Source organism: Dromiciops gliroides, chromosome 4, assembly GCF_019393635.1.
Source record: "Dromiciops gliroides isolate mDroGli1 chromosome 4, mDroGli1.pri, whole genome shotgun sequence".
NCBI classification, from domain to species: domain Eukaryota; kingdom Metazoa; phylum Chordata; class Mammalia; order Microbiotheria; family Microbiotheriidae; genus Dromiciops; species Dromiciops gliroides.
In genome coordinates this window covers 190,348,119-190,365,556 of record NC_057864.1, presented here as the reverse complement: position 1 = coordinate 190,365,556, position 17,438 = coordinate 190,348,119, and the positions used below count along the sequence as shown (strand labels likewise).

Here is a 17,438-nt window from a genome sequence, read left to right as displayed (position 1 = left end):
TCCTTTGGTTCCCAGGTATTATCCAGTTTTGCAAGGAAAACGCTTTTACATCACAATCAAAACTTGTCTTGGTTACAAGACTGTAGTCCTAATTGGGTTACAGTCACTTAGATTCATTATTTAGAATTATTACTTACTAAGGCAAACCTAAATGAAACTTATCACCTAGAAGAATTTCACATTTGCGTTTACCTGCACTGCAGAATAGGTTTAAGTAACACTTTTAGCTGTTAGGAAATATTCAGTTTACTTAAACTAACCTGTTATCTTTGACTAGAACTCCTAGAGTAGTCAATTTTACCTTTGAGAGTTCACTTTTAACTATATCTGATCCATTAGAAATAGTATTCTAGATTTTTTAAAAAAATAGAAGTCGAACTTCATTAAGGTATTAACTTTAAATCTGGAAGAAAATTAATGTACTGAAATTCTCGAGCTTGAAAAGTTCATTAAAAGTACTTTAGAATGTCTTGATACATTTACTTATAACAGCTTTTATTCTTCGAGTTCTGCTGACATTTCCTTAATGTTTGCTTGCTTCACCTCTCTGGTTCATAGGATTGCTGCTATTTATACTTTCATGGACTTTATCTTCACAGTTTACTATATCCTGTAAAGCCTTCTCCACATCCCCTTGGCCAGCAGTACTGGCTGTTTTGGGCAAGGTCATCTGCAGTGCACACCACAGGGTAGTGCGTGCTTTCCGAGTAGCCACACACATCTCTTTAATTGCTGAGGCAAGGGCAAACACATCTAAAAAAAAAGTTACATACATTTTAAATACAGTCCATGTTAGACACCATCTAAGAAATTCTTGAAATCTCAAAAAACCCCAAAACTCAACCAAACAAAAAAATACTTGGCATTATAGCCTCCAAAGTAAAGTTGATCATAATATCACTCTGTTCAAGAAAAATGGCTATTTCCTGAGCTAAAGGCATTCTGTTGCTAAGTATGGGGGTGTGTGGTTTTTTTGGTTTGTTTCTTTGTGATAATTAGAAAAAAGTAATTTTTTATTATTTTATCTGAAGCATAGATTTTTGTCTCAGTTTGCACAGAAATCAAAACACTTCCAACGAAAAGCTAAAAAGGGACACTAATTTTGAAGGATGTAAAATGTTACAGAATTGCATTTCTTCTGAGTTTTTAAAGTCTTAGTTAAGTTTATCTAATTACTATAAGTTCTACTGCTAGCTAGAAGTTTTAGAAATGTTCCTTGAGCCTCAGATCAAACATAAAATTAATGTAGTACTCTGTTTTCTTATACTAACACTCTAGATTTAGCATTACCTTACCAAAAGAAGGAATATTGATTGGTACCTCTGTCATCCTGGCATCTAGGAACTCCCTGCCTTTGCCGATTAGAAGCATTTACAATTTCATCCTTTCTACGGGACTGTACAATGTGAATAGACTCCAAGTGTCTATCAAGAGCAGTAGAAATATTGGCATGAAGGGGAGAGCTGCGGAGACGTTCCATTTTGCCAAGCAAAGTCACAACCTGGAGAAAGTATTTTAAAGTTAGGTATAAGATTATAACCACACTGCCTTGGCTCAAACTTCAACAGAAATAAATTTGTATTTGAAGAACATTAAAATAACTTATCTTCTATTAAAAGCTCATTTCAAAGGTTTCAGACTTCAAGAACTTAGCAACATTGAAAAGATAGGCAGATATAAGACAAGGTATGCTATTATTAGCATTTGGGGGGATGTCTTGAGGAAGTGGGTTTAATATATAAAAAACATTAGATTTCAAAGGAAGTCCCCTAGGTTGATTAACCTTGAACTTGTTTAGTTATATTACTGTTTCCCCATATGCAAAAAATGGAAATAAATCCTGTCCCCCCTCCCTACTTCTTAGAGATGTGAAGGTAGAATGAGATAGTTGTAAAAAAAATACTTTGGAAGTAAAATTAAATTCAACCAACATTTATTGAAAACTGCTAGGCACTGGGGATAAGGAGGGTAAAAACAGCATTCAGCCCTCAAAAAGGATGACAACCCATTTGTTTTTTCCTGCTGTGGTTGGTTTCCTTATAGTCCACTCAACTTTAACTACCCTCTCAACAATAATTTAACTATGCTTTCAATGGCAAGCTCAATTAAATCCACTCAGATGACTTTAAGGGAGAGAATTCAGATAGAGATGAGTGGGGAGCTGAGAACTATGCTCTAAAGGAAATTGCTATTGCTTGGTTTAAAGAATCCAGAATTTGGGAAAATGTGGGACATTTATTTTGTGACAAAAGATTCCACAACTGTAAACATTACCCAAAGAAATTTGGGAGAAAAAGTTTATTCCTATTGTTCCTATTTATTATTATAGTATTCCTATTTTACTGTGCTAAAAAAATCAGTTTCTACAGTGTCACTTTCATTTCAGCAGGCATGGAGTCTTTTGGAACATTAGTGGGTGTAAGCCACATAGTTGTGGCCTTTTCTATGGTTTGCTTCAAGTTTTTAAAACAAATTAGCCTAACCACATACTGTAGAGCACAGTTGTTCTGAAAAAGCCTTAATTGAGGAGCTGAAGTCAATCAATCACTGCTTCCTTGACCTATCAAAATCATTTATCTTTTAGGGTTGCACCTATGTCAAATCAGGCCCATAGATTCTCTCAAGAGAACAGGTTTATAGGAGAGAGTAAAATGTTTTACTTCATCTTAGACCCCTAGAAAACAAAACACTACACCAAAACCACAAATCAATAATTTAGTAGTATTATTAAGAAAAGCAAAGAGTTACTTAAATAAACAAAGGATAAGAAAAAGAAAATGCAATGAAATTTTGTGGTTTTTAGTGGACTTAAATTTTTTTTATAGGTTTCTAAAAAAATTATACAAAATAAAAACACTGGAAAACTACAAAAGTAAGTACAGCTAAAACAGTTTCAACTTTCAAATATTTCTGAATAACACTGCTATTTATCTAAAATAAAATTATTATAACTTATGTATACCCAAAGCCTCTGTTAGTGTATAACTAGAAGGAACATGCTAGTTTTAAGCTCCTTTTTGTGACTCTTTGTATTATTATAAGGAGCTTACCACAGATGACCTCTGAGTGAAAGGGATTTTAACTAGAAATAATTCTTGTAAAAAATAAACTGGTTTTTAAATTACAAATTAACATGGTAATATTTAAATGCAACTTATGACATTTCTAGTTTATTTTAAATTGCTAGGCATTTTTCTCAGCATAAACATTTCTTCTGGATTAAAAAGACATTTTTAAAAATGTAAACTTGGGGTAGCTAGGTGGCACAGTGGATAGAGCACTGGCCCTGGAGTCAGGAGAACCTGAGTTCAAATCTGGCCTAAGACACTTAACACTAGCTGTGTGACCCTGGGCAAGTCACTTAACCCCTATTGCCTCACCAAAAAAAAAAAAAAGTGAACTGACTGGATATAAACAGGTTCAGTAGTCTGTAAGAATTGAAAAAAACAGACCTGCTTTTAAGGAAGGAGAGTAATAGTTTGTTTATGTTAACAGTTTAAGGATAAAGGAAACAATTAGGAAATAAATTTAAGTCTACTAAATCGCATTCTTCATTCATAAAGCTTCTGTTGAGTCACAGAGAGAACCTGATTTTTTGAACTTAATTTTATAACTTTAAAGACTTAAGTTCTACTTGGAAAATGTTTTAACTTTTAAATAAGATTTCAAAGACTATATGCAGGCATTTACAAACTGCTACTCCCAAATCCAAAATTACAAAGCAGATTTTTTGGGGGTGGGGAGGATTATTCCCAATAACCAAAGATTCATCTCAAGATTCCTACTGTTTTAAAAACATGATATGATCATTTGGAAAGCAACTTTCCAACATTAACTATAGTACTATATAAAGTTAGACACATACATTGCTCAATGAATGAAATGACTGAACTGAATGAATAGCTGAGAAAATTAAGAATTACTGTGCACACTACAAATGTGAACCCCTACTCAACTATTTTATAAGAAATTTGGGGAAAATTTTGGTATTAATATTTGGGAAGGAGTTCTTCCTAAATATTTTAAAACTTCTATTCATTAAAGCATAGTTAATTACCAATTTGGATCTGGAGGTGGAACTTTTTAAGCTATTGGTAAACAGGTTTTTGCTTTATAAAGGTCATCACAATTTTCAAAGTAGCTTTTAAATAAATGGCATTTCCTCTTTCTAAATATCTTTATGCTAAGACCAAACATGGAAAATTATTTTAAAAACATGATGCAAATGAGATTTTAAAAATCCTTGAGTCTTAGATATTAAAAATACATGAAGCAAATTAAATATAGATAATGTTTTGCTTTTAAAAAAAATTAAAAACATCTTACTCTGGCTTGTTCTCGTAGTTCATCCACAATTAGTCGATCAACTCGGGATGGGTTAGAAGTTAGCCTTGGAATTGGAGTGTTATTAGTACTGGAAACTTTTTTCCCTGGATAGTTCTTGGCAAGAGCCAATTCAGTCTAAGAAAAATTGCAAAAGTTTACACATCTAATTTTTTCAGAATGTTATCAGACAATGAATAACAGTTTTCAAATACACATACATGTATATATCCTATTTAAGTCTAGTCTTTTATCATTTTATGGCTTAATTCAGTGCATGTAAACTTGCTCAAACACTCAAGTCAAGTACCAAGGAATCTTGAATCTGCTTAGGTAGGCAAGGATTTAAAAATTCTATTAAATCTAAAACTTAATATTAATCTCGATATATAAAGAGTTCATTTCCTTTAAAATTAGTAAGTAAGTAAATAACTGCTTAATTAAGGTAGAAAACTTGGGACTTGTGGTCTCTAAGTCATATGGTTATACTAAAAATGTTTACTTCTAGCTATTCTATATAGCAATCTATACTTGTTAAATAAAACATTTGTTAAATATACTAGTACTCTTTTCTCAAAATTATTTGGAATGGTTTTTTCAACATCGATGAGACTGACACACAAATTCAATTCTGATATGTTTAAGATTTTTCTCCTTTTAGTTTATTTCTGGAATAATTTTTCTGTCTCCATGCATGTAAAAACACGCTGTAATTCTTAACACTACAGAATAAAGAGTTTAACTTCATCAGCAAGATAGGCTACTCTTGAACTAACATGGTGATAATACTGAAAACTGGCAGAGCTGGCATCACACTACAATTAATTTAATTAATTTATAGATAGCTATTTTGTGTTACCTTTTTTCTCTCCTTTTCTAATGCTCTCCACTGTTCATAGCACTCTTCTAGACGAATATGAAGCTCACTAGCTGGCCCACTTCGGGTTTTAATTGGTCTTTGAAATCCAAAGGTTGGCACAAAACCAGAAAAGGAATTATCGCCGTACATCATATCATTGAAATAAGGATATAAATGACTTAAATCATCATAAGAAAACAAATCGTAGGAATCCAATAGTGGAACAACAGAATGGCCAAATGGATGGGTGGATCGCAAGGGAAATCCATTTGAACCAAGTTGCTGAAAACTCTGATTATGCCTTAAGTCTCCCATCATGTAATTATTAGAAAAGCATGAGGCTTGCGTACGATTCACCCGGTTATTAACAATATTGTTGTCTCCACTTCCCTGTCTGTGGCTATTATAGTGACCTTGTGACTCCAACAGATCTTGGTATGTATTTTGAGATAAACCATCTAAATGCTTCTGTCCTTCCTCAGGATCATAATGTCCACTTTGGGGCTTAGCTTGAAAATTATGTTTGTTCACATTTTCAATGATCCCATACTGTTGAGCTGAATAGTTATCACAAAATCCATTTGGCTGCTTTATTTTTTTATCTGTAACTGATTCAAAGAGACTTTCTTCCCCAGTCTTGGTCAGTCCTTCCATATGATTGACAGACTGAATTCGTTCTGTACCATTGTAACTGAAATCAAAACTAGAAAAGGCTGAAGGATTTTCTTGGCAATATTTCTGAAACAAATTACTATTTGGGGTTAAATTTGTAGATGATAGTTGGGGAAAATCTGAAGAATGGTTACCACCTTTTGAAGCTGCACTTAAATGGCTATTCAATTTCATCAAGTTACCTTGATTTCTATATGGCACAGGAGTGCTGTTTTTTGTTTGAACATTCATCCAAGTCGGCCTACTTATGTTGATGCCTCCTGAAGATGTTGCTGAGTTTGATAATAAATTCACTGATTTAAAATATTCAGAATTCTGGGGCTCAGGTTTAGAAAATGGCGCCTTTTCTGAGACACTAGCAAAATCATTACTACCTGGGCAAGCTGTGTGAGATTTCAGTCCATATTCTGATTTTAACCCAAAGTCAGCAGTGAATGCTGCTTCCTTTGCAAACTGCTTTTCTGTTAAGTGTGGTGTAGTCTTTGAAAATGTGAAATTCTGTTGATCTTGGATAGTCTCCTCCATTTTTTTCTGATTTGTTGGTTTAACTTGAAATAACTTAGTGTATGTGTCTGTTTCTACAGCTGGTGTTTCAGGTGTTCCATTGGCTAATTTTTTGTTATCTTGAACACTAAAATTTGAACATTTATTTAGCTTAGCTTTATTGGGGTGAGAATATTCTGGATATCTACAATAATCTGCATTTTCATTGTATCTACTGAATTGCGAAAGAAAGATCTCTGCCCTTTTTTGCTGTAATGGCGCCTCAAGCCCTTTGGCACACATTTTCTCTCTTCCATAAGGGTAAGTATCAACCCCTGATTCTTTCATGATATCAGATAGGCCAGCTTGTGGTGTAAAACAGTTTTTGATAAATGGATATTCTTGGAATGTTGTCTTAGCAGTATCATTTGTCTGTATATTATAACAGTTGGAATGATCACTTCGAGGGGGGTACATCCATTGTTCTTCAAGGTCTAAGCTAGTAAATCCATGATAAAGTTCATCTATTTTCTGTTGTGGTGTGAGATTACTACTGTGCAGGTACTGCTTTTCCACTGCTGAGACAGATTCGCCACCATAAAAAGCTTGTTGAGAGATGGCTGTATCTACTGGCCTTTTAGTTTCTGACAAGAGGTCATGGTGATCTGCAAATCTGCTTGTATTCACAGGCCAAACTGACTTTAAGTTGGAAGAGCAGGTCCTAGAACAAGTAAATATGTTTAATTACAACTTGGACTTTTAAAGACTTTCCCCAGTGGAGAATGTGAGAAAGGAGTTGAAAGATCTCAATCTTGTCCCACTCAGCTCTTCTCCAATTATCCATAGCACAAACCTTTTACTTATATCACAGAAAATTTTAGAGGATAATGGTAGCTACTTCCTGCTGGAAATACATGTATGAAATACCTTCTTAACTTCACTCTCTTCTTTCCTGTGGGCAACTTAAGCCAATAAAATCCCACTATAGCTTCTCATTAACTATATATAATAAGCAGAAAATAAAATACTTTTTTTTCTTTTGATTGGCTTATTTTTACTGATAAAAGACAACTTAAAGAAAAAATAAAGTTCTGAAGAGTCTGTATTTTTTCATAATAAAAAGGGATATGTTTTGATGAAGCTGTATATGAAATTAGAATATTTTAATTGGCTACATATGTACTGCATAGTTCCCATTTAGGAAATATTCAAAATCCATAGCTTCTGGGTAGGATTTTTCCACACCCAAATAAAACAAAGTGTCTTTTTTAACAATTAATTCTACTTTGTAAATAAAATCCATATGTCTTTCTGGATAGAAATCACGAAGTTTTATTCTTTGGAATCAATGTATAAAAGCTGCCTGGAATTTATACACTCCTAATGCCAAGCTTTAGCCCATGTATCAAATTTTTTTTGCATATTTTAAGAACCATTTTCCTAATAAAAGGTGTTAACAGTAATTGAAAAAATGAAAACACAGAATGAGATTTTGAGTAACAGGGCCATATTGAATCACACTTCAATGAAGTTAAGCCTAAAAGTGAGTATGATTTAAGTCTCTGACTGCCAAGTAGATTCTCTATTCACTAAAATAAGGTTAAGGATGAGGTTTAGACAGTATATGCAAGCTTAAAAGTTTCTTAAAGGTTATATATAATATACTAACCCCTCAGCAAAATATGGCTGTGATTTGTCTTGTTCTTCCAAAATGTTCGACACTAGTCCATATAAGTCAGTTTCACTGCCATAGTCATTTCTTTCAGTTTGAATCCTAAAAACAAATCACAGTTGATGAAAACTGAATGCTACTTATAAATTATTTTATCCTATAATACAGTATAATAATAATAGCTAACATTTAAATCACACTTACTATGTGTCAGGCACTGTGCTAAGTGATTTACAATTATTTAGTATCTCATTTGACCCTCACAAATGTATTTTCCTAGTCTTACTACCATTATCTTAATATTTAACACATGGGCTGAATTTATACTTGCATTTCAAACGGTGGAAGAAACTAAAAGAATAATATTTTTTATTTGGCATGAGGTCTACCTGCAAGGTAGTTCTGTTTCCATTTCATTTCAACCCATATAGCCAATTCGTAATATATAACTGCTTCCTAGCCATTTCTCTATACACTAATACTGTACACTTCAGGCTAAAGGAGGTATAATTTTCTGTTCTGTGATGTCCTGTCACCCATATACTTCAGCTATTGCTGAAAGCACTTCCAGTCTTATAACTCATTATTCCATTAACACCTACTTAGTTTCTTCATAAAATATTTGAACCTGATGCTTTATTCAGTACATTCCCACAAATTTTGTGTATAAAAATGAAGTATATCCAGAGTAATAGAGAAATCTTCATCTAAATAACTCAAGACTTTAAAGGGACTTAATGTAGGTAGATTATTAGTCAAGGGACCTAGGTTTCTAGACCTAGTTTTGTTATTAATAACTAATTGTGTGAACCTAGGCCCAAAATTAGCTTCTTTTGGTTTCAGTTATTTGTAAAATAAAGAGCTGGCCTAGTTCATAGGTTCTTAACTTTTTTTTGTGAGGCAATTAGGGTTAAGTGACTTGCCCAAGGTCACACAGCTAGTAAGTATTAAGTGTCTGAGGCCGGATTTGAACTCAGGTACTCCTGACTCCATTAACTTTTTATTGTATCATGGATCCCTACAGCAATCTGTTAAGCAAATAGACACCTTTCCTAAAATAACATTTTAAAATGCATAAGACACATAAGATTAGAAAGAAAACTAATTATATGGAAATAGTTACCAAAATAGTTTTCAAAACAAGTTCATGGACCTCAGGTTAAGAACCCTTGACAGAAGAAAGCGTAGTAAATCTGGAATCTGAGGATCACTGATTTAGAGCTAGAAGAGACCTTACAGCAACTCATCAAAAGCAGGCCCTCTCATTTTATAGAAAGGGATAAGATGTTAAATGGCTTGCCCAAGGTTACTGGGCAGCAAGTGGCAGAACTGGGATTGGAACCATGGTACTGACTCAATCCAATGCTATTTTCATTATACTAAAAAAATTCCATCTTCATTTTTTTCTTATTTTTGGTGTGAAAGTTTGCTTTGCCACTTACTACTTGTGTGATTTTGGGCAAGTCATGTCACTTCTCTGGGGTTTCTTAATTTGTAAAATAGGAATGGACACTAAAGTCTAAAATTTTATGGGTATACTCAGAGAAGTATTCAATATAATGGAAGCTATAGTTTCAAATTATACCAATTCACTAAGGCATTACTTAAGTAATCTAAATATGTATAATGACAAAAACTATGAGGGTATCATTTTATCCTCTCTAGGGTCTAGATCAAGTTCTTAACCTAGGATTCATGAACCCTTAAAGGATCCAGTGATGGATTTCAGGAGGTCTGTTGAGAATTGGAAAAATTTATATTTTTATTTTTACTGGCCTCTAACTGAAATCTAACATTTCCTTCCATTATTTAAAAACATTATAATAAGAAGGCCCATAGGTTTTACCCAGACTGCCAAAAGGGTCCGTGACATTAAAAAGGTTACAAAAACCCCTGTCCTAGGCATTTCTACCTGTTGTTTAACCTGAGAGCAGGGAATGTTTCATTTGTTTTGTCTCTGTCCCCAAATGGTTAGCTGGAACATGAATGATTAGTACATTCTTACTGATCATGTTTTAAACTATAATTTACTGTTTCTCATAAAATCTCTTTGCCACTGTTTTTGCTCTTTTCCTCACAATTTTTTGGTGTTAAGACATTATATATATATATATATATATATATATTTGCACTGTTATATACTTTTGAAAATGATTTCACATAAATCTCATTTAATCCCCATAAGAGAACTTTTAAGTAACAAAGATATTACTTTCATTTGATATACCACAAAATTATAGAATATTCAAGTTGGGTGGGACCTTATATACTATCTGAGTAATTGCTGAATCATAGATTGAGAGCCACAAAGGACCTCAGAGGACATATATTTATATTTAGTCCAACTTCATTTCAAAAACAAAAAATTGTGCCTTGGGAGGTTAAGGGACTTGCCTAATGTCAAACATAAAAGTGGCACATTTATACCCAAGTTTTCTAAGTCAATGATCTTTTCTTTGTACTATACTGCTGAAATTGAGGATCAGTAAGTAAGATTATGCTCACCAGCAAAACCAAATCACTTAAACTGATTTTTTAGTGATTTCTCACTACATCATTTTCCTAAGCAATCATTGTAAAATATGAGTTATATATAGTCCTTGAGTTTTCTGAATTGTAGAATTTTTCCAATAAACTTGGGAGGGGAGAAGCTAATCAGAAATCCTGGGCTAGATAAGTTATAAATGTTGTCCTTGAGAGCAAGTACTATTTCATTTTTTGTCTTTGTATCCACAAATGATTAGCATGGTGCCTGGAGTTTAACAGAAGCTAATTATGTTCTAAACAATTTTTCCCCCCAAATAGTCCCTTCCTATTAAAAAAATTCTCCTTTTCCTTAAAATTTAAGGTATTTTAGATATATCTATTATTTGTATAGCTCTACACATTTGAAAATTGTTTCACATAAATTATCTTATTTGAGATAATTTTCAGTAAGACTAGCATCTTAGCCCCACAAAAAAAACTACTTAAGACTAGCATCTTAGATGCTTTACCTTGAATTAATTTTTAAAAGTTCCAATATTTTTCCATTAATAAAAACCAAAGTTAAAAAGAACTATATAACACTGCCTCTTGTTTATTTAAGGGTCAAAGTCAAGTAGAAGTGTGTTTGTTCTGGTATCACCTCTTTTGCTATATCTGTGAATAGATTAACTACCAAAAACTTATAAAGGAAAACCTAGGGAGATAGAAAGATATGGAGACAAGTATTTTTCAACCTAATAAAAAGGATAACTTCCTAAATAGGTACTCTTAAATCAGATTTTATTAAATGATCTAACTAAAAGGAAAAAATTAAAAAGATACCAAATAGCTATTAATTTTATCTAAGGCAACATCTTCAAGTTATTTTTAAAACTTGATGAATAAATAAAGTCAATGCCAACCAATCATAATCTTGGTATGGAGTCACAAGGCTGCCATCAAGAGTTTAAAGGATTTCTGAACTATAGGAAAAAAGGTAGAGTATATAACTCTATGTACTCAGTATATATAATCTATCACATAAACAAATCACTGTTATATGAAGCTTCTCTATATAAAGGTTTCATGTTTATGCAATTCAGAACAGCAAATATTAAGTTAATATGACTCCCAAACTAAATGGTTTCTGATAGTACTATATGTTTCATTTTAAAAGGTAATGTATGGGGCAGTGGTTAAAACACGGGCCCTGGATTCAGGAGGATCTGAGTTCAAATTTGACCTCAGATACTTGACACTTACTAGCTGCAAGTCACTTAACCCTCATTGCCCCAAACAAACAAACAAAAAAGTAATGTAAAAAAGTAAAATGGGTCTGTGTGGGTCTGCTACATACAGTTAAATTAATCAACATAGTAACTGGATTTTTTTCACTAATCTTTCTCTCTTTGTAATTTGTAAATGGTTTTATTCAATTTAAAACCTAATTTAAACTCAGGTGTATTATTCATTAACTTACCTGTTCTTTACATTGATTTGAGAATTAGTAGGTTGCTTGATATCATCTCCATATGTTGACCATGGTGCATAAAAAAGGGAAGAATCAACAGAACTTGAATATTCTGTGGATGAAGAAAGTGGAGTGTATGTCTGCCGTAAATCTACATTGTCTTCACTCTGAAATTTAGAAGAAATATTTTAATCATAATTATTAATGCTTCATTTATTTTCTTCTATTCTGCTACTGACAGAATATTAATTAAGGTGATGAGAAATACAAGTTAAAAGGAACAGAAGAATGGAAACTAAGAGACAATCTTAAGTTAGAACTTAAGGGACTCTGCCATTCCATAGCAGAGCATGTACAGTGACTCAATTTTTCATTTTTCATCTAGCCATCTTATAGACTTATGCAATGTGACTTTGCATAAATTACATAATTGGAATGCTCTATCTCATCTAAAAAAAGTGGGTAAAGGGGCAGTTAGGTGGCGCAGTGGATAGAGCACTGGCCCTGAATTCAGGAGGACCTGAGTTCAAATCTGGCCTCAGACACTTGACACTTACTAGCTGTGTGACCCTGGGCAAGTCATTTACCCCCAATTGCCTCACCAAAAAAAAAAAAAAGAAAGAAAGAAAGAAAGAAAAAATAAAAGAAAAAAGTGGGTAAAAAGTAATACTACATTTCTGTGTTGTCACAAAACACAGAATATGTTGTCACATATTTCATTTGATTTTCAAAATAACTATCAGAGATAGGTAGGGCCAGTATTATCTCTATTTTAGTGATAAGAAAACTGAGTCTTTTGGAGGTAAAATGATTTGCCCAACATATTAGGTTACTGAGTAGCAGCATCAAGACTAGAACCTAAATTTTTAGATTCAGCCCAGTGTTGGACAATAGTAGAATCTTTTTTTTTAAAATTTTTTTTTTTTTTTTTGGTGAGGCAATTGGGGTTAAGTGACTTGCCCCAGGGTCACACAACTAGTGTCAAGTATCTGAGGCTGGATCTGAACTTAGGTCCTCCTGAATCCAGGGCCAGTGCTCTATCCACTGCACCACCTAGCTGCCCCACAATAGCAGAATCTTAAAGCTCTTTCCACTTCCTCTAACGTCCCCTCTCCCCTCTCTTCCTCCCTCTGTACACTTGTTGAATTCCTATTGCTGCCCATCGTTTACAGTCTAACTCAAACGACTCCCCAGTAACGACATCCCTCTCAGACCCCAGAGCAGTATGTTTTGCAATTTTCTAATACAATGATCATTAAATATTGTGTTACAGCACTCTACTAGATTGAAGGTCTCTCAAGGACAGGGACAATGTCTTGTCTAAACTTTGTATCTCTGCCAGCACATAGTGTGATTCATACAGTGTGTACTTATGTTTATTATTGTTGATGTTTCTACTGTATGACACTACCTCTCACTCTATTCCTTTAACCACTTAGAGTAACTTTAAGAATGAAAAGACATATATTAAGTATTTTTAAAAATTTAATAATTGGCTTTCACTATTTGAAGGGCTCAAGCTCAGACTTTTGTGAAGAAAATTATAACAAGTTACCAATAAACAAAATGCCTAGGCTGATAGAAATACTTCAATAACAATGTTTGAAATGTAATAAAGCTAATTTAAAGTTATTAATTTTGGAAATTGCTTCTATAAGTGAACTCTGAAATTATAGATTCACTCTTTTCCATTCTACCAATTAGAAATGATAAAGCTAGAGGTGACCTTTAACCCTAAGTAACATATAAATACAATAGTTTATTTAATGTACAACAAAGGGATCTGAAACTGGATAAAAATATTTTAAAACTCTACTATTCCTTTGGATAAATTTTCTCTTGATTCAAATTAAATGTATTATTAAAAACACTTTATCTGTCCAATTTTGATTTTTTTGGTGTAAATTAAATTTTCTTATAAATGACCATCTTAATCAGTACCATTGAAACTATCAGTAATTTACAGGCTAAATGATGACTATAATGTTAGTAATACAGTCAACATTTAACTACGTTTAAAAACAGCTCCTTTTAAAAACCGTCTTCAGAAGCTCAAATTGTTTTGTAGCATTTGCTGTTTTATTTTGACTATGATTATTATTTAAAACCTATACCTCAGAACTTTCTTGAGTAAATTGAGGTGCAGAAGTACTTTACTGAAAGTTCCACTAAAAATTTTACCTTTCAAGAATTCTAGTGGTATTAAATTTTTAGAAGCTTTTAAATTTTATTTTATGCTTAGGTTCTTAGTATTGCTTAGTCTACTCATTTTTAGTTTTGATTTACTCAAACTGGCTGTTTTTAGTCCATTTTTTGGTTCAACTGTCCATTTTTGCTACTTAATTCTTTAGTGAAATACTAAGGCAATCAATCACTTTCATTTTATGTCTATAATGGTGAAGCCCTGGTATCTGGACCTAAACGTTTTGAGGATGTTATTTCATTTCAACTGTATTTTGCATTTTAAATGAATTTTTATCCAGACCTGGAAAAAAAATCCAACTTTTTTTTTTAAAGTCAATTTTTAGCTTAGTCTGCCAGGAAGTACTTTAACACTGAATCAATGTGGTAGAGATCTATATATAAATATATAAAACATCTGGATCCTTTTCCAGCCAAAATATGTATACAAATGTAATATACAGATGCCCAGTGTGGACAAAACCAAATAGTCTGGATAGCTACCAGCCTCTAAATGTGAGTTATTATTATTACAAGGCATAGCACTTTAAAGTTTACAAAGCACTTTTCTTACAAACACCCTATGAGGAAGACAAGTATTAATCTCCATTTAGAATATTGATGGTACTGTGTGTGTGTTTGCACAACTGACTTTTAAACTAAGGGCTTTTTGTAATGAGGAATATTTCCACTTATTTAGACAATTTGACCAAACAGAAATTTAAAGTGACAATTTAAATTATGCTAATAGGTTAACTTTTTTTTTTTTTTGCAGGCAACGGGGTAAAGTGACTTGCTCAGGGTCACACAGCTAGTAAGTGTCAAGTGTCTGAGGCCGGATTTGAACTCAGGTACTCCTGAATCCAGGGCCGGTGCTTAACCACTGCGCCATCTAGCTGCCCCAGTAGGTTAACTTTTAAAACAAGTTTTTAAGAGAAAAAAGTAGCCAGTAGGACACACTCCAAGATATTAAAAAAAAAAAAGACCAAGAAGCTAACTTAAAAGTAAAACTTTTACCCTTAAATTACCTGTTTGGATTCATATAGGTTTATAATAGCTTTTAAATATGCTTAAAAGAAAGTATTCAAAGTTAAGAAATGTAAAGGAGTTTCCTTAATATTTTTGTGGCCACATTAAGATCTCAGGATGAAAACAATGAATGAAAAATGTTAAGTATTCAATAGAACAGTTTTCCAAAGGTATGAATTTTTCGAATTCCCAGCTCTTTGCTCTAACCAGAGATTCATCAACACTATGAAGTGGATAGTTTGTGGAGCTGAATTTAATTGTAATAATTTGACATACTTGATAGTCCTTAATCTTTTAACATGAAATTAAAGTTTATTAATGAACCTGTGATTTGTAGCAATCATAGAAGGAAGTGGAACCAGTCAACATCACACTGTTGAATACATCAGTTAATCGGCTGCTGTATCTGCATTAATGTTCCAGCAGCGATTTGCACCTCCACGGAAAGCGACTTTAGGCTGCAGAAGACAGGAATCGAAAAGAAGAAAAGCATGAATAAAGAGAAATGTTATACCGAATGAATTACGTCCCAAAGACGGATTTACCATTTTTTTTCTGTAAAAGGAATCGTATTTTTAATCCTTAACGCGCAATTTATTTGTGACCCTTAACCTCTCTCCTTAATCTCACTCCTCCGACCCCAATTTACTTCTTTTCTTCCACATCATCCACTTTTTAAACTTTTCTTAAGACAACATTACAGAAGACAAACAATTGGTATCCATTCAAAGAGCATGGGTGGTAGGGTGGGTTGGGGAGGGTAAGGGAGCCCCTGCAAGAATCTTTCCTAACCCTCCTGGAGGGCAGCTCTTGGCTCTTCTGGTCTCGAGGAAATCTCAACTCCTTATTTGCTCCCCCCCCTTTTTTTTTTGGTGTGAGGCAATTGGGGTTAAGTGACTTGCCCAGGGTCACACAGCCAGTAAGTGTTAAGTGTCTGAGGCCGAATTTGAACTCAGGTACTCCTGACTCCAGGGCCGGTGCTCTAGCCACTGCGCCATCTAGCTGCCCCTCGGCTCCTTATTTGCAAGTAAACGTCACGGGAGATCGTTCGCCTAACTAACAAGGAGGCCGCGTAATCCGTGTAAAGATATCCCATTGACTTCTCTATTGGGATGAGAAGATAAAGCGGAGGGAGATGTACAGGAATACACAGCTAACTTCACAACTAACCGGAAACACAGTCAAATTTCTTTTGGTATCTTCCTCCGAAGTCAACTCATTCTAGCCCCTCCCAACTCCCTCCCCGCCCCCCCCCCCATCCTCTACCGTGGGGCCTCTGACACTGTCAACTCAGCCCTCCAGTTAGTCACACAGGCCCTTTCCCCCCCCCCCCCCCTCTGAGGACTTGGAACCTGTCAGCTCTAACCCTCCAGGTTACCCCAAGGTCCCCATATCGTGTCATCTCCGGACCCCAAGTCCCTCAACAAGCCATTTTCTTCAAAAGACCCCTGCCAATTTCCACAATTATTTATTAAGCGCCTACTATCTGGAGCAGGGTGCTGTGCTAATTTAGGTGTTATCACCTCCATCCATCTTTCCTTCCCACTCGCCAGACCTGGAGTTGAGCATCCGAACTCCAGGATCTCCCCAACCCACTTTCTCATTAGGGGACCTGACCCTGCCTTCCAGTCCTCAAACCCTTTTCCTCAAGGGCTCCACACTATCACCTCCAAAGTCCCTTCCCTCAAGAGACCAATATCCAATCCCCTCGGGCCTCCAGGTCTCCCCCCTCCCCCATCCTCTTTCCTCAGCGATCCCACAATTCGTCATCACCTCTTTCCTCACTAGGGCTCCACACCCTGTCGTCTCCTTAGTGACTCCCTGAAATAGGTCCCACACAACGTCGCTAGCTCCCTCAGCCCTCCCCTCCCAGGGGCCTCACAATCCGTCGTCGTCACCTCCTTGGTCCTCCTCTGCCCTTCCTCACAAAGGCCCCCCTGGTCTCCAGTCCCTAAAGTCCTTCCCTCTCATCCCACTGCCTCGGCCTCGTCCCTAAGAGAGGCCTCTCACACCCCGTCCTTTCCTCGGCCCTTCCTCACCGGGGTCGTCCCACACGCCCTCACCTCCATACCTTTTCGTTCACATCTCTTCACTTCCTCGGTCGTTCCTTCACAGGCCCCCCCCCCCCATCCTGTCACCTTCCCTCACACCATCACCTCCTCAGCCCTTCCCCCACACCCAGCGACCTCCCCAGCCCTTCCCTCACACCTCATCCCCTCCGAGTTCCCTTCCCTCACAGGGCCTCCTGAAGTCCCGTCACCTTCCCCCACAACAGTCACCGC

General features: G+C 35.0%; 1 protein-coding gene across 1 annotated transcript; it reads right to left on the bottom strand.

Annotated features, from left to right (window-relative positions):
• Window positions 1-268: 268 nt before the first annotated feature.
• On the bottom strand, window positions 269-16,558 carry MEIOC (meiosis specific with coiled-coil domain). Its single transcript, XM_044003280.1, is given in 9 exon segments — window positions 269-753; window positions 1,321-1,501; window positions 4,327-4,461; window positions 5,183-7,058; window positions 8,007-8,111; window positions 11,956-12,113; window positions 15,481-15,557; window positions 15,560-15,614; window positions 16,535-16,558. Coding segments are annotated over 9 exon segments (2,841 nt in total). The 3' UTR covers window positions 269-523.
• Between the last annotated feature and the right edge of the window lie 880 nt (window positions 16,559-17,438).